The sequence below is a fragment of the Sinohyriopsis cumingii genome, unplaced genomic scaffold (genome assembly GCF_028554795.1).
Source record: "Sinohyriopsis cumingii isolate HCF-2022 unplaced genomic scaffold, ASM2855479v2 utg002845l, whole genome shotgun sequence".
Classification (NCBI taxonomy): Eukaryota; Metazoa; Mollusca; class Bivalvia; order Unionida; family Unionidae; genus Sinohyriopsis; species Sinohyriopsis cumingii.
This window is the reverse complement of record NW_028316316.1, coordinates 119,506-146,875: the sequence shown is the minus strand read 5'-3', so window position 1 is coordinate 146,875 and position 27,370 is coordinate 119,506. Positions and strand designations below refer to the sequence as shown.

The 27,370-nt window shown below is 37.3% G+C and overlaps 1 protein-coding gene across 2 annotated transcripts in view; it reads left to right on the top strand.

Annotated features, from left to right (window-relative positions):
- Window positions 1-2,279: 2,279 nt before the first annotated feature.
- The window catches only part of LOC149770024 (uncharacterized), a 48,114-nt gene continuing 23,023 nt past the window's right edge, over window positions 2,280-27,370 (top strand). The window contains exons 1-3 of one of the 2 annotated variants that reach the window (XM_089949518.1): window positions 2,280-2,819; window positions 13,217-13,288; window positions 17,615-18,007. In XM_089949518.1, the coding sequence (XP_089805644.1) occupies window positions 13,268-13,288; window positions 17,615-18,007 (414 nt within the window). In that variant the 5' untranslated portion in view covers window positions 2,280-2,819; window positions 13,217-13,267. The remainder of the gene's footprint in view (window positions 2,820-13,216; window positions 13,289-17,614; window positions 18,008-27,370) is intronic. The other variant, XM_089949519.1, reaches the window with a different exon arrangement.

Below are 27,370 nucleotides of genomic sequence, written 5' to 3'. Positions count from 1 at the left end.
TCACATTTCTTGTGTTCGTGTTGCATGTGTGCAGACGTGTGTTATGTTGTACTTAGATTTAATTCTATAGGAAAAACCTTTGTTTGGATTGTTCTAAAGAATAAGAAAGTATTCATTATTTGGACTATACTATTAGTCTGGAATTGTTATAGCTTTTCGAATGAATTCTGGGCTATTCCATCTTGACAACGTCATGGTTCTTGGAGGACCCGTACAATTACGGTTTTATAAGGAACTATTCATTCATACCTATATAAGGATTAGTTTGGATTCACTTTATAATACTGTAAGCTCCTCTCACAATTTCATTTATAACTTTGATAAAAATTAAATTATTTGTTAAGTTCCTATTATTTGTTTATGACGCTTTTTAAAACTGACAATCATGGACAAAATGAAACTATGTAAAACTTATCTCGCTTTGTTAAACACAAGGGTTGCTTTTGCTTCAGATTATAAGTATCTGGCAAACTCAAGCAACTCGTCTTTTTCATAGACTCTATCCTCCACTGGTCAGGACTTTAAACAAAATTCTCTACGTTAAGTAATATTGTGAATGTTTACTGGTTTCACTAAATACTCCAAAAACCTCCACCAGGTACAATGAAATTTCCGAAACAAAGTGAATTTAAATTTTAAAGAAAATGTTTAATGTCTCTGAAATGTGTTAAAGAAATTCAGATCCCGAAAGAATCCTCCGATTATTGGTATGGTTATACTATGTAGAAGGAAGTGAAATCTTGAATGTGAGTAAAATGCAACAAAATAATTATCGTCCATAGATTACAAAGTGAAAATTTAAGAGTAAATTTAATTATTGTGAATTAAACCAAAAATAATCCTGAATGTCCTATCACAAGTCCAAAATCATAAAATGTTCCGAATGAATTCCATTAGTCTTGAATGTCTTGATCTATCACACTGATACCATCTAGACTGTCTTTGAATCAGTCCTCTTTAATCCTAAAGTAGTATTTTTTTCCAAAATGTCAATGAGCACTTTGTGATACAAAGAATAACTTAAGTAAATAATTCCTTTCAAATTGTATCTGAACACAACCAAAACGATTCCACAAACGGATCTTAAGACAGGAATGAAAACTTTGTTTAGGAAACGTCAGTATATACAGCATGTTCTGGAAAACGGATCATATCTCATGGAAAAATCGGTATTTGGTAAACAAGGTCCAATCTTGAAATTAAATTAAAGTAAACATTTTATTTACTTCTTAGAACCATGACAAATATCGGGTAAGAAAAACATAATAATAGCCAGGTAGGCAATTTCACTACCCTTAGTCACAGAAAAAGATCAAGGACACAATATAAACTAAATATACATAACCATGATATACATAACAAGTGCCATTTTAAAACCTGGATTATTGTTAAATTTCCCTTGTACCCATTATGTCATTCTTATGTTCAACCTGTAAGTAAAATATTTTTGACATTGCATTTCTCCTTTTAATCCGACTCCGATGTTGTCAAGTGGCGGTCTGATGTTAATGTTTCTTGTATCCAGATCTCCGTGTTTGTAGCCTGTGTAACCACCTCAATTTTGATCCGTTCCAATGGTGGCCTAATGTTAATTTTCCCTTTATTAAGATAACTCGGTTTGTACTCAGCTAGAAATACGATGACCATCTTAGGTTGCCTGAACTTGACTAATTCAATACTTTATATGCGAGCCCGGCTAAAATATCATAATGTCGCGTTGTCAGTGAGAAACATTCTCTCTCTCTCTCTCTCTCTCTCTCTCTCTCATAGACACTAATAAATGTTGTCCAGTGACCAGAATTTCTATGTACAATCATGAACTTTGACGAAGGTAGATTCTGTCCAGTACCTGAATATATATATATATATATATATATATATATATATATATATATATATATATATATATATATATATATATATATACAATGAGTGTACAGGTACTGGCATTTGAATTTCTGTAAATATTAGATGCACATAAATTTATGCGTGGACAAAGATTAATATTTATAAGTGGCCCAGTATTCTGGTTCTTCCAATTCATGTGTAGATTGCACTAAAGTGTACTATGATCCAGGTACTCGAGGGTATTTCTGTTTTATAAAAATACGAGTGGTCGAGAAATTTTTTTTATGTAGGGATACGAAATGTTAGAAAGACAAAATTAAAATGTGCAATTGACTCAATATTGTCAATGTATACACTACTCGTAATCTGAATTACTTATCTACAGGGAAGTTGATTCTTCCGGATCAATTACTTTTAAACAAGGGGCCCCGAGTGGCCGAGTGGTTTAAAGCGCTCTCCGTTACGGATCACTGCCATCTCACCTCTGTCTGCGGCGGTTCGAGTCTAGGATTCAGCCAATGTGGGTATGTGAGAAAGCTTGCCAGTAACTTCTCGTGGGTCGGTGGTTCTTTCCGGGGTTTTCCCGGGTTCTTCCTCCACCATTAATACTGGCCGCCATGTATAGCCTATCGTGTGCTGAAAAATGGCGTTAAGCCCCAAAACAACAACAACAACAACAACAACTTTTAAACAAACAAAAAAAAAAAAAAACAGCTATAAGGGCCGACCTGGTTTCACCAACTATCAGTTAACAGCGACAGAGCTATGCAGTTGTAGTTTTATTACATGATCAACATTTAACAAAGTACTGGTAATGTTCTGTGATCAGTAGTTCCTGCTCTTCGTTTCCTGTCTTGATTTACAAACTGACTGAATGATATTGCAGACGTCGGCAGATCGGCTTCATCTATGAAACTTATGTATACGAGTCCTTTCCTTTGTCATCACCGCTGCACGTGATATATAGCATTGTAAGTATAATATTCATCTTCGCTTGTCGATGAAAGCTAGATAAGGAGAACTACACATACGTAGTTTTTCCAATAAAGGTTTGTTGAACATAGTAAACGTAGTACATTTATTGCGTGTGAGTGCTTGTACGGGGTGAAGGCATATACATCACACTTATAAGCACATTCCTGTAGATACACTCATGGTATTGTGTTGGGCATGGATGACTGCTAATTCTGTTGATACTGATTTGACTGATATTTAGAACATATTTTCACTACCACAGACAAAGTATAAGCAAATACAGGTTGTTTTTTTTATTTTTTTATTGGGAATCGCATACTCCATAGCGTCATCACAAAGATGTATGTAGGCATGAAATGTGGATTGCATAAGAGACGAAGAAACTTGCATGCTTCATGGTGTTTTAAATCGATTTTCCACAAATATTTATACAGTTGAACTAGACTGCTACTCAGCTACGGAGACCTTGATATTCTTTTTTTTTGTATGTAATCTTATCTGACTACCTTTTCGTCAGAATATTAATTTATATACGTATAGCAATGTATGTTGACTTGATTTCTTATGGTGGGGTGGGGGACTTGACGGTTGGAGAAGTGTAATGTTACTGTAACAAGAGATCGCTGTCAATGCATTGGATATTAGCTGTATTGTTATGTTTCGCACATTAGTTGCAGCTTGGATATGGCTATTGGAGAAGAAAAGTGCTTTATATATTCAGTTAGATACTAAGGAAGATAGGGGAGACAGTGTGGGTTAAGCTTTGTTAATTCGTAGTGTGTAGGAGTCTGATAAAACCCTAACATTGATGTTTTTGCTGCCGATCTTGGTTTGTTTGAGACGACGGCGTTCCTGCATCAATAGGTCATCTTGAATGTTGAGATTCCTGAGTGTGTGTGTGTGTGTGTGTGTGGCATTTTAACGTAGCTTTAACGATTGTTCAGTCATATCTCTACGATGTCTGCAGTGTGACAGTTTATAGTGATGTCTAGCACTGGGCATAATGCCGCAGACATGTATCCTGACACCAGATCGACCAGTCCTAACACTAACCTCTTAATGCTGAGCGCCAAGCGAGGCACCTGTTCGTACCATTTTTTAAGTCTTTGGTATGACTCGGCCGGGGTTCAAACCCACAACCTCCACATCCGAGGCGGACGCTCTAACCACTAGGCCACCGGAGCGGTCGAGATGCCTGAGTTATGACTCGGATAATATCACATCGTTATATTGCACCAGTAAGAGTTAAGTGCTTCCTCGTACAGATTTTACAAGCAATGCTCGCAAGAGCTTATCAAGGCTAATGTCATGCGCTGCTTATTGTAAAATACTTGTACAAACCCCGGCACTGGTGATTATTAGACCAGCAATCTCGACTCAGTTTAGTTCTCTGCATATGTGCCCCACCCCACCTCCTCTGCACTGGTAATGGTTAGGCAGGATATTTTGACATGTTTTAGTGCCCGGCAGCCATTGCAAAAAGTCCACAGCGATTGGTAAATTTCGTTCGGAAATTTTGTGTGCTGGCAAAAAAGATAAAGATCGCTCCACTATCAGGAATGAACTGAATTTCCTAAAATGACATTAACACACATTATTTCAGAACAACAATTCATATTTAATTTAATATAAATAAAGAATGACTTCCTTGACCTACACATTAATGCTACCTAGTCAGATGAAAAATTATAGAATTTAAACTATTCTAACTCTTAATGTTTCATAGGTTTAAGGCTAGTCCGATAAATCAACTCTTCTATACCCAAACCTTACTGATAGTGATGGGTGTTGTAGGGGCGGATCTCACCTCTTCATAAAATCATGCTATTGACACATAAATATCTGTCCATAAAATTTCAGTGTTTGTTTTCTACACTTACCAGTTTATCTCGCGGTTTTAAGTTAAGGTCAACTGCAGGAGCCTTTCAGCATTATACGCAGAATACGTTCGAATAAAGTCCTACGTTAGACCAATTGAAAATCCACGTGGAATAACAACCATACATCCTGTCACAATTTCCAATTTCAGCTAGGTGTGGGTGGGTGGGTGGGTGGGTGTGGGTGTGGGTGTGTATGTGTGTGTAAAATATAAGTTCAGTGAATCAGCTGGAGATATTGTAAACATAGCGACAAAAATTTGAAACAGTTCTGAAAACTGTTAGCCTAATTTAAGTATAATTTGAAATTAAGTCATCGAAACTGTGACATAAACATCAGTGCACTCGGTATTCACATTGATTCTGTACGATCATATGAACGAACACGTTTAATCCATATGGCATATTTGTATTTAGCACATAGTGTATAATTTTCTCGTGTAGAGGTTTCCAAATAGTGGGGACATATGTCATAATTTTTGGATCTTGAGTTCTGAAAGAAAATATTTAAGTTGTCGTCGGTAAATGACCTTAGCAAGGGCACGGCCAAAATCGAAAGCTGGGTTATTTTCATGAAATTACTTAAAAACTAAGATGTGGGTGTACTTATTGAAGCCTCAATTGTGGTACGTGTAACGTATGTGTGTACCTATTGAGGCCTAAATTGTGGTATGTGTAAGATATGGGTGTACTTACTGAGGCCTAAATTGGGGTACGTGTAACGTATGTGTGTACTTATTGTGGCCTAAAGTGTGGTATGTGTAAGATATGGGTGTAATTTATAAGGCCTAAATTGTGGTACGTGTAACGTACGTGTGTACTTATTGAGGCCTAAATTGTGGTTACAAGCTCTTAATTGCAACCAATCCAAAAGCTTGCAAAGAATTTCCTTTTGACTGATTGCTCGTCCTCCAGTACATTTTCAATATGTTGGACACATAAGGGTATTATTTTAAATTTAGTTCAGTTTCCTGTCCATTTTTGACACAAGTTTGGTGATAGACAAACCGGTGTGTGATGATTATTAAAGCACCATATTCTTTCTCCAGGATCCATATCTGGTGGATTTACAAATTTATCATGCAGATTACTGTATTGTTAGCCTATTGGACATCTTTTATAGCAAGGTCTCTTGGAACTGGTTTGGTTTTCAAGTAGTTTTTCCAGATGCCTTTGAGTAGATTTCCCAACAGACGGCTCCAGAGTAGTGGTATGTTCCCTTAGTAGGGATGGCATCAGAGTAATGGTATGTTCCCTCAGTAGGGATGGCATCAGAGTAATGGTATGTTCCCCTAGTAGGGATGGCGTCAGAGTAGTGGTATGTTCCCTTAGTAGGGATGGCGTTAGATTAGTGGTATGTTCCCTTAGTAGGGATGGCGTTAGATTAGTGGTATGTTCCCTTAGTAGGGATGGCGTTAGATTAGTGGTACGTTCCCTTAGTAGGGATGGCATCAGAGTAGTGGTATGTTCCCTCAGTAGGGATGGCATCAGAGTAATGGTATGTTCCCTCAGTAGGGATGGCATCAGAGTAATGGTATGTTCCCCTAGTAGGGATGGCGTTAGAGTAGTGGTATGTTCCCTTAGTAGGGATGGCGTTAGATTAGTGGTATGTTCCCTTAGTAGGGATGGCGTTAGATTAGTGGTACGTTCCCTTAGTAGGGATGGCATCAGAGTAGTGGTATGTTCCCTCAGTAGGGATGGCATCAGAGTAATGGTATGTTCCCCTAGTAGGGATGGCGTCAGAGTAGTGGTATGTTCCCTTAGTAGGGATGGCGTTAGATTAGTGGTATGTTCCCTTGGTAGGGATGGCGTTAGATTAGTGGTATGTTCCCTTACCTTAGTAGGGATGGCGTTAGATTAGTGGTATGTTCCCTTAGTAGGGATGGCGAGATTAGTGGTATGTTCCCTTAGTAGGGATGGCGTCAGAGTAGTGGTATGTTCCCTTAGTAAAGATGGCGTCAGAATAGTGGTATGTTCCCTCAGTAGGGATGGCGTCAGAGTAGTGGTATGTTCCCTCAGTAGGGATGGCGTTAGAGTAGTGGTATGTTCCCTTAGTAGGGATGGCGTCAGAGTACTGGTATGTTCCCTCAGTAGGGATGGCGTCAGAGTAGTGGTATGTTCCCTCAGTAGGGATGGCGTCAGAGTAGTGGTATGTTCCCTTAGTAGGGATGGCGTCAGAGTAGTGGTATGTTCCCTCAGTAGGGATGGCGTCAGAATAGTGGTATGTTCCCTTAGTAGGGATGGCGTCAGAGTAGTGGTATGTTCCCTCAGTAGGGATGGCGTCAGAGTAGTGGTATGTTCCCTTAGTAGGGATGGCGTCAGAGTACTGGTATGTTCCCTCAGTAGGGATGGCGTCAGAGTAGTGGTATGTTCCCTCAGTAGGGATGGCGTCAGAGTAGTGGTATGTTCCCTTAGTAGGGATGGCGTCAGAGTAGTGGTATGTTCCCTCAGTAGGGATGGCGTCAGAATAGTGGTATGTTCCCTTAGTAGGGATGGCGTCAGAGTACTGGTATGTTCCCTCAGTAGGGATGGCGTCAGAGTAGTGGTATGTTCCCTCAGTAGGGATGGCGTCAGAGTACTGGTATGTTCCCTTAGTAGGGATGGCGTCAGAGTAGTGGTATGTTCCCTCAGTAGGGATGGCGTCAGAATAGTGGTATGTTCCCTTAGTAGGGATGGCGTCAGAGTAGTGGTATGTTCCCTTAGTAGGGATGGCGTCAGAGTAATGGATGTTCCCTTAGTAGGGATGGCGTCAGAGTAATGGTATGTTCCCTTAGTAGGGATGGCGTCAGAGTAATGGTATGTTCCCTTAGTAGGGATGGCGTCAGAGTAGTGGTATGTTCCCTCAGTAGGGATGGAGTCAGATTAGTGGTATGTTCCCTCAGTAGGGATGGCGTCAGAGTAGTGGCATGTTCCCTTAGTAGGGATGGCGTCAGAGTAGTGGTATGTTCCCTTAGTAAAGATGGCGTTAGAGTAGTGGTATGTTCCCTTAGTAGGGATGGCGTCAGAGTACTGGTATGTTCCCTTAGTAGGGATGGCGTCAGAGTACTGGTATGTTCCCTTAGTAGGGATGGCGTCAGAGTACTGGTATGTTCCCTCAGTAGGGATGGCGTCAGAGTAGTGGTATGTTCCCTCAGTAGGGATGGCGTCAGAATAGTGGTATGTTCCCTTAGTAGGGATGGCGTCAGAGTAGTGGTATGTTCCCTTAGTAGGGATTGCGTCAGAGTAATGGTATGTTCCCTTAGTAGGGATGGCGTCAGAATAGTGGTATGTTCCCTTAGTAGGGATGGCGTCAGAGTAATGGTATGTTCCCTTAGTAGGGATGGCGTCAGAGTAGTGGTATGTTCCCCAAGTAGGTATGACATCAGAGTAATGTTTGTGTGTGATTTTGATTTTTAACTTAGCTTTAACAATGTTTCTGTTATATCGCTACGATGTCTGCATTGTGACACTTTATAGTGATGTATAGCACTGGGTCATCATGCCGCAGACATATAGCATGATGCCTCATGCAGTCACATTATCCTGACACCAGTCCAACCAGTCCTAACACTAACCCTTAATGCTGAGCGCCTGTTAGTACCATTTCTATAAGTCTTTGGCATGACTCGGCCGGGGTTCAAACCCACGACCTCCCGCATCCGAGGCAGACGCTTTAACCACTAGTCCTCGGAACGGTCCAGAGTAATGGTATGTTCCCTTAGGATAGTAGGTATGGCCACAGGAGTCTGACGTTTTATCAATAAAGTACGGCGAAATATCTGACAATATGAAATCCCCTTATCGGTAATATAAATAAACACAAGGAGTGCAAGCGTGACCACAACCCTTCGCTCGATTCGATTTTTTCTCACACGTCTTTTATCGCTTCAAAATCGCAAGAAGACTGAAAAACTTAACATATACATTCAAAAGACAGTAACGTACCAACGCATATCTCTTAAATGACCGTTTCCTGAATCCAATCCGGCGAATTAACCTTTATTTTCACCACTACGGTCAAAATCCCTTTCTCGCAAAATCGGCTAGACGGAAGTAGCACATTCTACCAGTTTCTACCCTGCAGTAAATATGCTGAATAACATGATGAAAGTAATTTCACAAGATAAAATGTTTATCTTGCTTTGTATTTCAGATTGTATCTTTTATAATTTTATTTAAATTTCCAGAACAGAAATATGTAGTCAAAGTTTTGATAGTAGAAATAACGGTTGATGACGTCATCAACCGTCATAAATTTCCCTAATATTCAAAGATAACAAAGATTATACGCCGTATTCGGTACAATTATTAGACCCTAATGCATATTTACTGCAGGGTAGAAACTGGTAGAATGTGCTACTTCCGTCTAGCCGATTTTGCTAGGGTTCTGGTCACGCTTGCACTCCTTGTGTTTATTTATATTACCGATAAGGGGATTTCATATTGTCAGAGAAGTCGACGTACTTTATTGATAAAACGTCAGACTCCTGTGGTATGGCACAGCAGTTCATTTTCAAGTTAATTATTTTCCTGGATTGTCATACATTTTGCCATTTTCTCATCTTCAGGGAATTATTGATGTCTTAGGTACGTCATATATTGACCTTTTACGTCTCCTTTACATTATCTACTAATTTATTTTGTGTGCGACATATACTGGTCTATTTCTTGCTCGTGCTCTTGCATACATTTAAGACTTACAGTATTTACAGAGAGGACTTCTTGTACATGCTACACGAGAGCTTGCTTGATATATATTCAGTGACACTAGTCATGACGCACATGTTATCTGCACTTCAACTTGCAACGACCGCAGATATTGCATGCGCTCAGTCCGACCAGTAGAAACAGAAATACATGACAAGTATAATTTATTGAATCATCTACTTTTCCTACGATAAGACTTGTTCATCTGCTCATGGGTTTAGATAATTTGACCCATCAGGATATTCCCTCCTAGACACAGCGTCTGCAATGTGGTGTTTACCTGGTTATGCACTTCTTCCGAATTTCAAAATATTTTCTTTAACGTGTATCTTACGACTGCATAGGTTTTAGCACGACTTATAAATAGTCATGGAATCATGAAGCTGGCTCAGGGGAGGCAATTTCATAATTACTATGTCCTCATCACAAGAAGTAGGTGCTTGTGAGCCATTTATCCATGTATCACTGACTAAATTGTGTTTCAGTTATTCATGCTACAATTATTAAACTTATTAATTGGAATCATTTCTATTGGTAATACACCCTTGCCAAAATGGACACTGTCACCTACATTTCACATCTGACTGGCTTAGTTTAAGTATTGTTTTTAGCTATGGCCGTATGTGTTGTTGTCTTTCATGTTATATATATGTTATAAGTGCCTGTATCAGATTGTAGCAGATTCTAATTGTTAGTAGTGACATCAGAACACTATTCCCAGCATTCTGGATATTTGATACCAGAGACAGGTTCTGTGCTGTTGTTTATCTTCCCATGGCTAACTGAGCCTGGATAAGGCACAAATGTTAATGTAATCAAGATCCCTAATCTCTAATCCTTACTGTGATGTGTGATGTGATGTGATTTTGATTTTTAACGTAGCTTTAACACTTTTTCAGTCATATCGCTACGATGTCTGCAATGTGGCAGTTTATAGTGATGTCCAGCACTGAGGCATCATGCCGCAGACATGTAGCATGATGTCCCACCCAGTCACATTATCCTGACACATAGCCCACCAGTCCGAACACTAACCTCTTAATGCTGAACGCCAAGCGAGGCAGCTGTTAGTACCATTTTGTAAGTCTCTGGTATGACTCGGCCGGGGATCGAACCCACGACCTCCCGCATCCGAGGCGGACGCTCTAACCACTAGGCCACCGCAGCGGTCCAATCCTTACTAAAACAAGAGCAGAGTGGTAGAGCAGGCAGTTCTTAGTTGGGCTTGGTTCTGTAAGCAACACTGGTCTTCTAGTTTATGTGAAGATTTTAGCTTTATTTTACATAAACGTTGTAGGACCCTTACTAGGTGTTTGTGTATTCTTTGAACCCAAACATAACATTTTAACACGATTCCAACGTATTGAAAAATTCCAAATAATTCACACAGAATTACTGGAATCCGTACCGCTGCCACCAAGCTCGTCCAAGATTAAGGCACATTGGCAGGGACCTTATCGTGTGGTCCGAACGGTAAACGATGTTAACTACCAGGTAGCTTGCACCAGGTAGGTGCGGTACGGTAACATATCATGTAAACTTACTGCGTGGATACAAGCGTGCTGTGCTGCTGGCGACGAAGGCAGACGAGAACGATGGTGTGGATATTGATTTTCCTCCAAGAGCAGGTGACATAAAAGTTATAGGACCCTTACTTGGTGTTTGTCCACTGGTGTTGTTTTGTTCCACACTATATGCATTATATAATATCTAGAATCATGAAACTAGGTGAGGGTAATCATATTGATAAGTAATATACCCTCATCACGAAAGTAAATCAGTGTGACCAATATTTCATGTATCTGTTAATAAAATTTAGTTTTAGTTGTTGATGCATGAGTCATTAAACTACATGACTGCATTCATCTAAATTAGTACCAAACCAGCACAGAAAGATCACTGCAACCTGAATTTCGTTTTTCTCTGGCTTAGGTTGGGTGTATTCTTATGAATTCTAATCACCTTTGCTGAAGTAGTCATTATGACCATATTTAGCGCTTTATTTTGTATTCATTTGTGTTTTTGATCTCTAGTTCGATTCGAACGTATTCCAAGCCGTACGCTCCAGTAGGCGCCCAAATGCGTGTTGAAGCAAAACGTACCTGCACGTGCATTCTGAATTCTGTCAGTTCTTTACAGCTATGTAGCCTGGTAACCTCAGCGATGAAAATCCATCGCACATCGCAATGGAGTGACTTCTCTCTTAGTGTGACAAGAACGCCCACTCGGCGCCATAGCCGCTAAATAAGCGAGTCTGCTTTTTGGCGATTTATTATCCTCTTTTGGATATCATCCCTACGCCGACCAACTCAAAGGTCACTTCTGCATATTAAAATAAACAAAATAGTTCCGAACACTTGACTCCAATCCATCATTTATTATTACGACCTGCTAAAGTCATCTGAATATATCTCTGGATTGCCTTTCGAACCATATTCAATTCCTGGAAACAGAATACGTAAAAATGTCTTTTAGCATATGTAAAATTGTTAATTCTTACTTGAGCACTCTCGTTCTCAAATTTTCAATTTCGAAGGTGCCTACTGTTACGCTATTCAATTTCGGAGATAAGTAAATCTTGCATATAGTCCTCAATCCCATAGTGCCTAAATTGAAATGATCGGTTTCGAAAAACACCTGAACTCATAAAGGTTGCAAAACGCCCCGATTTATTTTCTCTTATGATCCGAGTATGCCCACGTCAATTAATTTGTATGGGAGCCATTTGGAAATCATAGCATTTGCATCATGCTAACACGACAAATTATGGAAATTAATTAACATAATAGTTTAATTATATATATTTATATATATATATATATATATATATATATATATATATATATATATATATATATATATATATATATATATATATATATATATTAGGACTCAGTGGTTAAGTAATAGAAAAGAGTGAGAAGCAACTTGCTTTTGTAAATTTTAACAAACAATTTATTTCCCATGATACAAAGTGAAAATGTAAAGAAAATGAACGTACAGTACTGCGAATTAATTAGAGACGTAAGTCTTAATAATTAAAATTCTCAACACACTTTAGTGTAAATCTAATGTTGAAGGTGTTGATTGGCTTGTTGTGTCCCGTATAATGATGGTGTATCAACGGTCTTTTGTTGGATCACAATAATAAAATCCAAGAATTAAATTTTCAGTTGAAATTTCACGATAAATTCAAGTCTCTCTTTCCAAGAATGTTATTTTTGAAGAGCACTTTGTATTTCAAGAAAAGAATCACTAGAATTAAATAATGTGAAGAAATAAATTTCAGCCCAAAATAAATCATTGGGCACAACATAATACAGTTGATTCTGCCAAGATTAAGCACGAATGAATAATTTTTCCAGTAGCAAGACTGTATAGTCTTCCACCTGACCTCAGGTCACAATTAGCATTTTCTAAACAAGACCCATTATTTAGTGGAAAATAACCTTCTGAAGGTTTAAAATGGTACAAAATAATATTTTAGTTACAATTTCGATTTTGTTATTAAAATTATAATATAAAATGTGTCATAAATAACGGATAGAGCCGGCAATTCATTTCAATTCATAGCGAATTTCCAAAGTTCAAAAATCAGATTTAGATAAACATGTTTACAACAAAACCAAAATCAATAATTCAGGTCAGGTAGAAAATGAATTTGATTTTGAACAAAGTCCAACATACAATGTAACATGATCAATAGGATTTAATGAAATAAAAAAAACTAACAAACAAATAATGTAAATCTCTCTCTCTCTCTCTCTCTCTCTCTCTCTCTCTCTCCAGATATGTATTATTAGTGTTATTGTTATTTATTTATTTTTCAGGAGTAGTGAAAAATCTTCAAACGACGGAATTCATCTTTGTGTTATGCTGATATGAATAACCGTTCCACAATGGTTGGTATCATAACCAATCCAGCTTATTGGTAACCATACTGTCAAATGCCTGCTCTTCTTTAAGCTCACCTAATCAAAGTGAACTTATTTTATAATCTAGCGTTCGTTATCCCTGGTCATAGGCCATAAGAGCTGTTGTCCATAGTCCGTCTTCCAGTCATCCGCCGCTATCATTGCTCCACATAAACCGCTTAGAGGATTACCTTGAAATATTGCACATGTACATTCAACCCATGGTCAATCTTGTCCTAAATGAAAAGGGTGCTTCTCGGACTTAAAATATGGCCGCAACAGTGTCCCTCTTCAAAATCTTGTTATCGATACTCACCCCCACCCCCATTGTATATCATATCAACATCTGGTTTTTAGTAAAAGAGTTCATATGATGTCTAGTTGGCTCCAGATGAAGTGATGCCTATTTCACTTTCAATATGGCCGCCACAGTGGCCATCTTATAACTCTTAATTTGTATGATGCCTATTTGATCTTAAAAGAGAAGAGTGTCGATCTTACTTCCGGTTTGGCAGCTAAGGCAGCCATCAAGTAAATGTTTTGTTGTTTTTTATCGGAACTACTTAATGAATGGTCATATGGAGTTTTGCTATAAGACTTCTATCCTACCTGAAAATGATGCCGATCTGACATCCAAAATGGCCACCATATCAGACATCTTGAAACTCTTATTATCGTTACACCTCCTGATTAGATGGTCATATCAGCAATGAGTTTGCACTGAATGACTTCTTATGATGTGTAGCTGGTCTATATAAAAATGGTGCTGATGTGACATCTAATATGACCACAGCCACCTACAACTCTACTTGAACAAGAAGACTACATATGATGTCCATTTGGTCTTAAATGAAAATGGTACCAATTTGATGTCCAATATGGCTGCCGTAGTAGCCATCTTAAAAATATTGTTATTGCTACTCCTCCTAAATGGAAGTCATATCTTGAAACTATTTTATCCGTACTCCTTTCCAAGTTGATGGCTATATCAACATCGGGTTTTCACCATTAGACTAACTGGTCCACAATGAAAATGGTTGAAGTTATACATCCAATATTGCTGCCAAAACTGTCCTTAAAAATTTCTTATCCCCTTGAACGGATGCTCTTTATTACATGGAGTTTCTACCAAAACAGTTCTATCGATGTTTACTTGTCCTAAATTTGTCCTTAATAAAACTTGTGCGAAGATGACCTCCTTTATGTTCACCATAGCAACTAACTTGAAAATCTTGTTATTGTTATAAAATATTAGAGATGGTTTCACTACGTAGTTAAAAGAAAACAATTTTAGTACCTTAAAATTCCTGGGATTTCTTTTCTTCCTATAGAGTTTCTGGCCATTCGAGGGACTGTTCTTGTTAAAATTTAGTATATAAGATGATATCATCTTTATCTCTGTTATTTCGATTATGAGTTTTATCTGCTATATTAATGCGGTGAACTTGCATGCGATTGGCTAGGACAGCAAATCATACAGAGGCTATATTTCCGATCATAGTTTGTTTAAATGTGATGGGATAATTGAATTTACTAAGACATTGGATTAATTCAATTATAGGTGTCATTCAGGTATATTCATGAGGTTATCATGCATCTGATTGGTTGAGCTTCTGAACTCTCAAGGGACAACATGTCCGATTGGTTGAGCTTCTAAACATTCTAGAAACAACATTTCTGATTGGCTGAGCTTCTGAACACTCCAGGGACCACATTTCCGACTGACTCCTTATATAGGCTTATATCATCAAGATCTCCGATTGGTTTGATTATGATTAAGATATATGAATATAAATGAGATGATCTTGTTTCTGATTGGCTGAACTTGCGAACTCTCTTAAGATTATATTTAGTATTAGATTTGAATTACACTTGACATGTAAGTTTATATAATTTGGATATAAGTTTATATTACTGAGAGGACAGTTTACATCACTGGGAGGTAAATTTATATCATTGGGATGTACGTTTATATAATTGGAATGTAAGTTTTTATCATTGGGGTGTACGTTTATATCATTGGTATTTAAGTTTATAGCATTGAGGTGTAAGTTTATATCATTTATATGTAAGTTTATATCATTGGGCTGTAATATTATATCATTGATATGTACGTTTATATCGTTGGGATGTAAGATTATATCATTGATATGTACGTTTATATCATTAGGATGAAAGTTTATAGCATTGGTATGTAAGTTTATATCTTTGGTATGTAAGCTTATATACTTAGGACGAATGTTTATATCAATGGAATGTAGTTTATATCATTGGGAGGTCAGCTTATATCGCAGGGAGGTAAATGTTTATCACTGGGAGGTAAAATTATATCATTAGGATTAAGTTTACTTCATTGGGATGAAAGTTTATATCATTAGTAGGTAAGTATATATGAATGGGGTGTAGTTTATATAGTTGGGAGGTCAGTTTATATTGCTGGGAGGTAAATTTATATGATTGGGATGTAAGTTTATATCATTAGGATGAAAGGTCATGTCACTGGGATGAAAGTTTATATCATAGGTATGCAAATTTATATAAATGGGGTGTAGTTTATATCATTGGAAGATCAGTTTATATCACTGGGAAGTAACCATATATATCATTGGGATGTAGGTTTACATTGTTGGGATCTCGGTGGATTTCGATTATGAGAGACATCTATTCATGGTAACAAGGTGAGTTCGCATCTGACCGAGAGAGTACGTGAACTCTATGGAGGTCATGTTTCTGATAGGATTTTGATCAGGCCTGGTACGTAAGCTTATAGCATCAAGATCTCAACGTTTGAAAACACTATATGTCACATTTCTGAATTACCCAGCTTTTAAAAACTGTAGATGCCACATTTCTGAATTACCCAGCTTTTAAAAACTGTAGATGTCACATTTTTGATGTTCCCATCTCTTGAAAACTGTAAATGTCACATTTCTGAATAACTCAGATTTTAAAACCTGTAGATGCCACATTTCTGAATTACCCAGCTTTTAAAAACTGTAGATGCCACATTTCTGAAAAACCGAGCTTTTAAAAACTGTATATGTCACATTTCCGAATTACCCAGCTCTTATAAACTGTAGATACCACATTTCTGATTTTCCCAGCTTTTAAAAACTGTTGATGCCATATTCCTTATGTTCCCAGCTTTAGAAAACTGTACATGTCACATTTCTGATGTTCACAGCTTTAGAAAACTGTAAATGTCACATGTCTCATGTTCCCAGCTTTTAAAAACTGTAGATGCCATATTTCTGAATTACCCAGCTTTTAAAAATTGTAGATGCCACATTTCTGATGTTCCCAGCTTTAGAAAACTGTAGATGTGACATTTCTGATGTTCCCAGCTTTTAAAAACTGTAGATGCCACATTTCTGATGTTCCCAGCTTTCATAACTTCAGATGTCACATTCCTGATGTTCCCAGCTTTCATAACTGCAGATGTCACATTTCTGAATAGACTTTGATCATACATGCTGTGCAAGAACGTATTATCAGACTTTCAATTATGAGCAAGATCCACGCATAGTATCGGGGCTTCTTTCTGATTAGCTTGCTGAAATCGAACCCGCAACTTTCTGATAGTAGGTCTAACGATTTAACCACTAGTTTTCCGCAGCTAGCATTTGTTGGGGCTCTCAATAGATACCCCGACATGCATCCGAGGGATTTCCCAAGAGGAAAGAACATACTCAAGAATCTATGCTGACTGCACATATTTTCCTCTCTTGTAATGACAATTAAGTGTCGCATTTTGTTGAAGGATAGGATTATAAATCATCTGACCATACACTTCCTGATACTCATACACTTCCTGATACCCATACAATTCCTGATACCCATACACTTGCATATACCCTTACAGGTCCATATACCCATACAGGTGATACCTCTAGTTTCTCCTGTTCCCTCCTTAATTCCTTCTGCCCTGCTATAACAGGTGCTTGTACATTGCTGACTGATTTAGGCCCCTCATAAATCCTATCTTATAACTCATAAATCCTATGAAAACTTACTCGGGAATTGTTGCATTGCAGGTGCAAACATGAAAGTAATATGGAACACATCGTGGAAATTTAACGCCTTGATGTCTTGCTTTAATCATGGCAATAGGTTGAAGAGGGTGCCAGAAAATGGTTATACATTTATTTTACGTTTATGAAATAGCTGAAGATAATAAAAGCTCTCCAATACCATGCGCTGAATTTGTTCACCCCGCCTCTTCGGAAGATACACTAAATCTTCCATTGTCGAAACGTGTGAGTGGACTTGACATGCAGGCAATGGACAATTACTTATTCTATTTTTTTCCTTCAGATCCTGCCTCTAAACCAAGCACTTGCAAAAAGAATGCATGAAACAGTAACTGTTCAAGTCATGCAGGTGGAGGTACAGGAATTGACAAGAGAACCCACCTTTATGATGGCAATATTAGTAGCAGATCAAAGTAGAGCTTGTAAACTCACCATGTACAATGCCAAATATGAAGAAAGATTCGCAAATGCAGATCAGCATGGCCTTCTAATCGTGAGTGCCATAAATAAGGAATCTCATCTAACTACGACTGCAACAACAATCATCAGCATTGTCCCAAAGTTTACAATTCCACCTGCAGTTCTTCGGAGTATTAAGGGAACACATATAACGGTAGAAGCAGCTACATCGTCCCCTGAAGGAAAGTTAGTTTCTGTTCAAGGAAAAGTATCCAAGGTAAGGTTAAAAAGTAAATGACAGAACATGTATTGAGCAAGTTTGAAAACTCCAGCTGTTTGAGCATTCAGTCATATTTTATAAATGCGTTTGTTTAACATTCAACTGAGCCCATGTTGGCAGAAAAGCTTGAGCTTGATTCGGGATTTTTTTTGGGGGGGGGGATGACAGTCACATTATTGTTAGCTTTGTTAGCTCATTTGGCCATAAAACCAAGGGAGGTCTTTTGCATGATTCTTCATCTTGTATGCAATAAATGTCGCTCGTGTTACACCGCCAGTCATCACTTTTCAACTTATTCTCGAACCTCACACAAAAAGATTTTACTAAATTGAACATTTAGTATCCAAATATCAATGTATCTCACAATTGTGAAAATTATATTGATATGCTATTAGTTATACAGCCACTGGTATATTTTAAAAAAAAAACACAACTAAATCGATCTTTAAGCGGCATATAACAAAATTCTTAATGTTTTCTGACCAAACTGAATAGGAAATACATTTGTACAAAACCATTCAAAATTGTGAAAATTACGCCAACCTGCCATCAAATATGGCCACCAATAACAAAAGCATAAAAGCTTTAAATGCTTTCTTCTCGAAAAATGCTCAGAATAACCAGAACCTATTTTACAGAAACCATTCTTATAGTATAACCTTTCAAAGTTGTAAAATTAAGCTATTCTGCCAACAAATAAGCCACTATTAATAAAAATGGATAACTTTTAAACTGCTTCTCAAAAATCAGTGAAGAGAATTTGACTAAGTTATTTTTTCTAATAAAAAGCTTGATTAACAAAGCCCGTTCAAAGTTGTGAAAATCATGGCCATCTGCCATCAAATATGACAGCCGTAAATACAAACATTACAAATTTAATTCTCAGCAGAATATGATATAAAGGCATTTCAACGTTGTAAAAGCCTATGCAATTATGCCACCATATATCAATGTCATTTGAAAATACTAGTTAAGGTTTGGTAAAAGTTTATTTTTTATATAATCACATGATACAAACCTTTAAAATAGATTAATTCATATTTGGGCGGTAGAATTAACCTGTAGTAAGTTTTCCACCTTGATATATATACATCCCTACCTTTCCTTGGCCTTCATGCTAGGTCAAGGGCATTTGAACCCCTTTATTAAGTTTTGTGTGTAAGTTTCAATGTATGTTCAGATTAATTCCTTATTTCGTTGGAAAGCTAGCTTTCATGTTTGACCTGAGGAACTAGTATGTCCTGACCTTTCATATTCATGTACCACTACCCACCCTGTTTCACTCATTAAAGGTCAATGTCATTTGAGAGTCAAGGTCACGTAGGATAGCAGTAGAAACATAATTCTTTGGAGTGCGTTCGTATACAAACGATACCATTCGGAGTTTAAATAAGGATGTTACTAAACGTTGAAGGGGAAAAAATATGTGAGTGACCATACCTCATAAAGACCTGAACCCATTGTTATTATTTCTGGAATGACTCCCATAGTAACCGTGCGACGTATATAGCAACCATGTAAAAACATTTTCGATTTGTCAAGAAGAGTTGAGCCAATTCGAATCAATCTTTAAAGAATTTATGTAAGGACATTTGCGTACCGGTGGGATCTGTCGTCTTTCTTTCCATTATCCACCGAACCGTCAACAATTGCTTGTGACCAGTCTGGAGGCCATATTTCTAATTAGACCTAGAACAAATTTTAAAAATAAACCTACATCATCCAGATCTTAGAAGAGTTAGATAATGTCCAAGATCAAGGCATACTAATGAGGTGATGTTGCATCTGACTGGCCGATGTTGTTTCCTCTCTGGTAGTGAAATTTATGTTCATGTTGCATTTTGATCAAACTTGGATGTGGGTATGTGAGAAAGCTTGCCAGTAGCTTCTCGTTGGTCGGTGGTTCTTTCCGGGTTTTCCCGGGCTCTTCCTCCACCATTAATACTGTCCGTCATGTATAGCCTATCGTGTGCTGACAAATGGCGTTAAACCCCACAACAACAACAACATCTAATTTGGAATACAAATAATGACTGAATATGTATTAATAATTTTATCTCATCATGATCTTGGACGAGTTTTGTAATGAGTGAGATCCATTTATGTAATGAGCTGATCCTGTATCCGATTGGCTGAACTTGTTAACACTCTGGAGGCCATATTTCTTGTCTGATTTTGAGAAAACATGGAATATACAATCTCATTCAAGGTCTCAGACGAGTCTGATATATCACGAAAACCATGCATATTAATGAGGTGATCTTCCATCTTATTAGCAAAGCTTATTTCCATTGAGGAGGTAATACTTCTGATCCCAAATTTTGACTAAACTTGGAATGTGAGCTTATTTAATGAAAGTCTCTCCGACGGATTTGATTATTATTGATTGTTTGATTGCAATCAAACTTGGTAGATATGTTTATATTATTAATCTCTTAGATGAATGCGTGTTAACTAGTACGATTCATGGATACTGATTAGACATATTTTCGTCTGCTTGGATGAGTTTTCCAAATGTCTATCGACTTTGTTTCTGATCAGAGTTTTTTCAAACTTGTTTATTAGTCTTGTATCATGAAGACAGACGAGGTTTCCAAATGTTTATCGATTCTGTTTCTGGTCAGAGTTTTCTCAAACTTGTTTATTAGTCTTATATAAAGACAGATGGGTTTTCCAAATGTTTATCGACTCTGTTTCTGATCAGAGCTTTTTCAAACTTGTTTATTAGTCTTATGTCATAAAGACAAATTAGTTTTCCAAACGTCTGTCAACTCTATTTCTGATAAGAGTTTTTTCAAACTTGTTTATTAGTCTTACATCATAAAGACTGATGAGTTTTCCAAATGTCTATCAACTCTATATCTGACCAGAGTTTTTTCAGACTTGTTCATTAGTCTTATATCATAAAGACGGATGAGTTTGATTATGCTCAATATCTACGTTAATTCGTTACGTGGTCTTCTGGCAGGCTGGAAAGCAAACGTTCGCTCAGACGTGGTAAATAAACTTCTCGCGATGCTCTTAGATGGGTTCTATAAAAGTGCATATTAATTAGGTGAACCTGTATATAATTACTTCTCATCTGACGACGGTAACACGTGTTCAGGTCTATACCATCATATGAACGAGATCCATGGACATTAATTATGTCTTTATATTTGGAAATAGTTTTAACAGACGATGGTAAAGTATGTAAACTTCCTATCATATAAAGGCTTGGAGGTCGTATCCTAACAATACTACATTTGCCTGCTGAATAAATTGGTCAGTTATTAGAGTATGCAGGCCAGGTAGGTTTCCGTAAAGTTATAGCAACTACACTTGGACCTCTTGTTAATACCTTAACTTCCTGAATGGATTGCGTTCGCATTTGTGGTGCGTAATTATGAAGTGAATACAATTCATTTTACGAAGCTTGCTCGTATCTCAGCCATGGGAGTAACTGTTACAGACCAAGAAGATTTGCGTCAAAGTTTTTGTTCAAGCAAGAAAGAGTTTTTATTGGCTTTTATTTCTTTTGCCCCTTTGTGGATTTTGTTTATTCTTGAGATGTGCCTCATGACCATTGGGGTCAAGGACACACTCATCGAAAATTCATGTTAACATTTTGGTTTAAGTTTAGCTCCCCTGACCATGAGACCATACGAGTTCACGGTGTCACTATCATTGTGTATGGTCCCTCGTTCTCATCCAATTAAGAAACAATAGCACAATAGCATGTTACCACTCTGGGGACTATAATTCTGATCCTATTTTGATCAAACTTGGAATGTAAGGGTGTATCCTTTAAGTCTCAGATGGATTCGATAATGAGTGCGAGTCATCCATATTAATGACTTGATCTTGCATCTACTTAGATAAGTTAGTAACCACATATTTTGATCAAACTTATAATATGAATTTATGTCAGCAAGATTTCATACTGGTTCGATGCTAAGCGAGATTTGCACATTTTAAAGAGGTGTTGAAATATCGGATTCAGTGAAACTGATACAATTCGAGAGACCATTTTTTCTGATTCAGTTTCACTGAAACAACCAAAACTAAACAATATTCAACGTTGTAACACCTTCCATGGAATCTCATTTAACGGTACCCAGCAGACAGATCCATCGTGGATTCGTGAAGATCCACTTGAAACAAACTTCAACGTTCCTATTCTCAACCGTAGAAGCCTGTGTGAAGATTTTTCCTTTCGAATGACTGTACATAACCCTGCCTAATCAGTCACTTACTACGTCTGTAAAATCAACTCACCATTGTGATCCAACAATGACCTTTACCCCAGCTTGAAGGAGCCAGCTAAAGTTTCAACTATGATCGATAAAACAGACGTTTTGATTTATGTGCTAGAACTTGTGGCATTCTTTTGCTGATAACGTACCTATGTTTATGCAAGCTGAAATGCGACAAAGTGACATATGAGCGTAGCAGATAATCTCCCGTGGCATGTGAGAATGAATGTAAAGCATTGGGAAAGCGCTAACGAGGAAACCACGGTTACTCCATAAATGTATGAAAGAATAAACAAATCATGGTTAAATGCACTTTTGTTTTAATGTTTGGTGCAATAAACGTTACTGATTATATTGTTAAAAAAAATTCGTAAAAGCCGCGGTTATCCAATGTAAGGGAAGTAATCCCACGGTTTCAAAGATTTAATAAATTTAAGTTACATATAATTTTATTTGTTTTCTTGACAAAACAAATTAAATTAATTAAAGTAAAAAGAAATAAAAAAAACAGTAACTAATAAGATATTATAAATTATTTTAAGAATACTTTATCTATATTAAAAATTTATAATTTAAATTATTTCGTAAATTTCTCAGCGTTTAAAATAACCAAATTTAAATCCGTTATATTTAAATGCAAGACTACACTTACGTACGGACGACGACCATCCCATAAGCTCGTATATTATTACGACGCTCTACTGGTATTGAAACCAAATTGATTTTGAAGTCTCTCAATGAGAGATAAAATAAATAAATAAATAAAGGAACGATTAGGTGAAGATTGATGAACAACAAGAACAGTTTCATGTTACTGCACATAAAGCGTATGTGACAGTTCTTTGTTTGTAAGATATTTTCCAAACGTAATACAAATCCGATATTCATAGATGACAGAGGTTTTAAGGCTTATGTGCCCTTTTTAACTTGCACCATATGTTTGACCACGTGACTTTAAATGCACTCAGTAAAATCTATGTATAGTAATTAGTTCTAACTCCCTATATTATATTATTGCAATACAAATAGGTGTAACCGCCCCGGTGGCCTAGTGGTCAGAGCGTCCGCCTCGGATGCAGGAGGTGGTGGGTTCGATCCCCGGCCGAGTCATACCAATAGCTGCCTCGCTTGGCGCTTAGCATTAAGAGGTTAGTGTAAGGACTGGTCGGCCTGGTGTCAGGATAACTGGGTGAGACATCATGCTACATGTATACGGCATGATGCCCCAGCGCTAGACATCACTTTAAACTGTCACACTGCAGAGATCGTAGCGATATAACTGAAAAGTTGTTAAAGCTACGTTAAAAATCCAAATGACACACATACACAACACACACACACACACACACACACACAAATAGGTGTATTATAGTTTTGGAAACTTTTCCAAAATCTAAAAGTTTACAATATGTGTTGAATTAAAACCCTAAACATGCAGTTGTCAAGTTGAGATTATGTATTAGACTACGCGTGGGTGGAATATCCCAGATATATATTAGGTTGGTGCGACGAAAAGGGTTACTGGTAGAGAAATCGAGGGAGCAATTGCATCTGAATATTTAATATTCTTTGAGTCCCACACCCTCTAATTTCACTGGTATTTAACGAAAGAATATTGTCCAACTGAATCATTGTATGACTGCGCCTTTCTTTCCAATGTTCATATGATTAAATCTATTTTCCAAGTGACATCATTCCCTTATAAGGCTATTCCCAGCATCCCGTCTTTTTTTCTTTCTTTCTTTCTTTTCTTGTCATTTGTCAATATACGTTTGACCAATCATTTTCTACTGCTCACATGATTATACCAAGTTTGGTAAAATCTCGAACATTCATGTGTTGCTTTTTCATATGCTGAAGGAAAATTGACTTGAAAGTGCACTAGTTTTTAACAGTTAATCCTAAATTTACCTGCAAATATTGCTTTGCATATTTATATTGTGCAAGAATGAATTTTGCAGAATGTTTCCAGCAGAATATTGCAAAGATTAGACGAATAAGTTGTTCTCCGTCTTTTTATTTTTCCTTCATATTTTTCTTCATGGCTGGCCACAAGTGTGTGTGCGTGTGTGTGCCGGCCGGATTAAACCTTGTGGACGCCCTGGGTAATCGAAGTATTGGACCCCCCCCCCACCCCCAAGCAAATGATCTCCTAGTACGTTTTATCAATATTATTTTGACCCGTTCTCGCCCCATAAGCCGGTGTCTACTCTGCCTGTTTGGTAACCCGGCACTGTGTGTGTGTGTGATGACAGCCTTTGCTAAAGCGTTTTTACGAGCATTTATCTCTCAGGAAAACACTTACCGGACTTGCTTCATGATTGGAATATAATATCATCACATACGCCCATTCTTGCAGTAACACTTCTGCTGCTGTGTTTTGGCTATGGGACAGGATGTGAAATAAGCATACATTTAGTTAAAAGTTTTGGTTGAAGTTTTAACTATCACCTGTTGTCTGACCGCGGCTTTCTCTTTAGTTCTTTCTCCGCGCCTTGAATTATGGTCATCCACATGTCTCTCATTGTAATGGTGTGATAGTGGTAACGATTGGTTCTACAGGATACACCTCACAGCTTCTGACGTTATTAATCAATAATCCACATGGTAACACACGCCGTGGACTATCAGTTACTAGCAGCTAGACTAGCCCATCCGAGCATAATTAAGAGCACGTATTCGACGAAGGGGAAGTAACCCCCCTAAGGCATGGCAGAAAAAATAAACTACAGTTTAGTACATTTTTTTAAAAATTTTGGTTAAAAATTAACGTTACTAATACTTTTAAAAATAAATTTTAGAAGAGCTAATAAGCTTCATTTCAAAATAAGTTCATCAAGAAACGTTAAGAGAAATAAAATGCACGATTAAAGCTGATTGAATGCTTACGAACGTTTCAAAGAACCAAATAGACTCTCTTTATAAGAAATATCAGTTTTATACATTTACGGACAACAGCCATCCCATAAGCTCGTATATTATTACGACGCTCTACTGGTATTGAAACCAAATTGATTTTGAAATCTCTCAAAGGGAGATGTAGCAACTAAATACAAATAATAGAGAAGTCGGCAATAGCGAGAACGATGAAGGGATGAGGGTATTCCTTAAACTTACGAAGAAAGACACGACTCCAATTATTATGATTACCTATTAATCACTTTTGATATCATCGTGTTTTGCATCTGAATCATCGCCCTTAGACTGGCACATCAAGTAAAGGACAAATGGATAAGCACAGCTTGATAGTAAGAATGACTAAAGAATATACGTTTAGACAGATTAAAAACAAAGATGGAGATATCGCCAAGCCAAAAATTAAAAAAATGAGAAACTAGTATATAAATAAATGAAGGTGGTTCAACTATCGGGATAAATGAAAGGGTCTTAAGGCTTATGTGCCCTTTTTTAATCTACACCATGTATTTGGTCATGTGACGTCAAAATAAGCACGGTATAATCTATATATTGTAATTATAATTAGTTGTAAATGATAGAAATGCATGTATGTTATTAATGACTCTTTAGTTCCAGAGTTTTCTCTCTCAGTACCCTTTAGGTCTCCCACCCTTCAGTTTCACTGGTGTTCATCGAAAGAATATTGTCTAACTGATTTATTATATTTCTTTCCAATTTTTATGATTAACTCTCTTTTTCTGCCCCCCCCCCCCCCAGCGATATTCTCCTACGCGCATAGTTCACAACATCATGTCTTTATTCTCTCTAACGTTGCATCAGCTAATGTGGAGATGCTGTGATGCTGCCATTAGTTCATCTTCTGAAAGAAAATTGAGTTGAAAATGCACTAATCTCAATTCAGTCAAACCTAAAGATACATACATTTACTAAAACCGTACAGGAGTAATAATCTACTAAGTACAGCAATCTTTTCAGGCAGTTTGGTTTACGACAAAAAGTAGTCCGTCCTCTCTAAGAGTAGTGTAATAATAGTAGTTTTGACTTTTTTAAGTGGCAATCGGTTTTGTTATTTTATATGTAACGGCCTTCTCTCCCCCGTGACCGTTAAAAGCCATAAACACAAGGAACCAGACAAAGATATTAAACAATGTTTTAAAATACCTAACGGAACTTGACCAACTATGAGAGAAATCATCTTATAATACAGACCTTTCATTATGGATGGAATAATACTGATGTGGTGCTATACGGGTAAAGATCCAAAAGATACGGGTTAATATCCGAAAGAGAGAAATCTTTAAACAATTGCTATCGAAACAATCATACCGACCCAGATTTCGAGGCCAACTTATCTTACCCTTGGCTCAGAGATATGTCAGCCAGATCTGCGATTTCTGGGTTTCTTGTCATCACTTTAGTTTCTAAACCTCATCATCGATTCATCTCATCGCATACTGTTTGTCTGTCAGTAATACCCCTGCTCCTGGTTTCTACCTCTGAGTGAGCTCATTGAGTCATATAATTAGACCTGTGTCACGAAATGCTCAAACAGTATGACGTACTTTGCTATAACCAAGCTTATTCCATTAGTTTAGTCTGGTTTCGACTTACACGTCAGTTATTTGGGGGTAATATGATTATAACCTGCATGCACTTCCTTTCATCAGGGCCACAAACGTTGCCTAGCATTGATACTTATATTATTAACTAATGATGCCTGTTGGCAGAGTTTAGTCTTTCTGTAAGTATTTTGCGCCATTCATCGCTGCAACATGATGTCTTCACAAGATGCAGTTTGAGATGAACTGTTGATTGTTTGATTGATTGTTTTTTTTTTTTTAACGGCGCATCAGCACTCTTAGGCTATTTAGCGCCAAACAAAGTGTTACTTGTATAATCTTTTAAAACTTATAAAAGGTTCTACATCGACCAGCGATATAAAAGAACAAATGGTTGAAATTAAAAACGGTAAGATGGTAACGGTGCAAAATAAAGCTTCCCGATCAACGGGAGATGTAAAAAAGATGAATAGGTATTAAAATGGGACGGAGATGAACTGTAGATGTTACGTTATGCTGTTGAAATGGCTGAGAATGAATGGGATCATTCAAAATTGGTGAAACGCAAAGTATTAGATGTACTCGTGCATTTTGGGGTAGTTTTACACATTCAGTGTCTCAGTTAAACATGAACGAAAACCTATGAT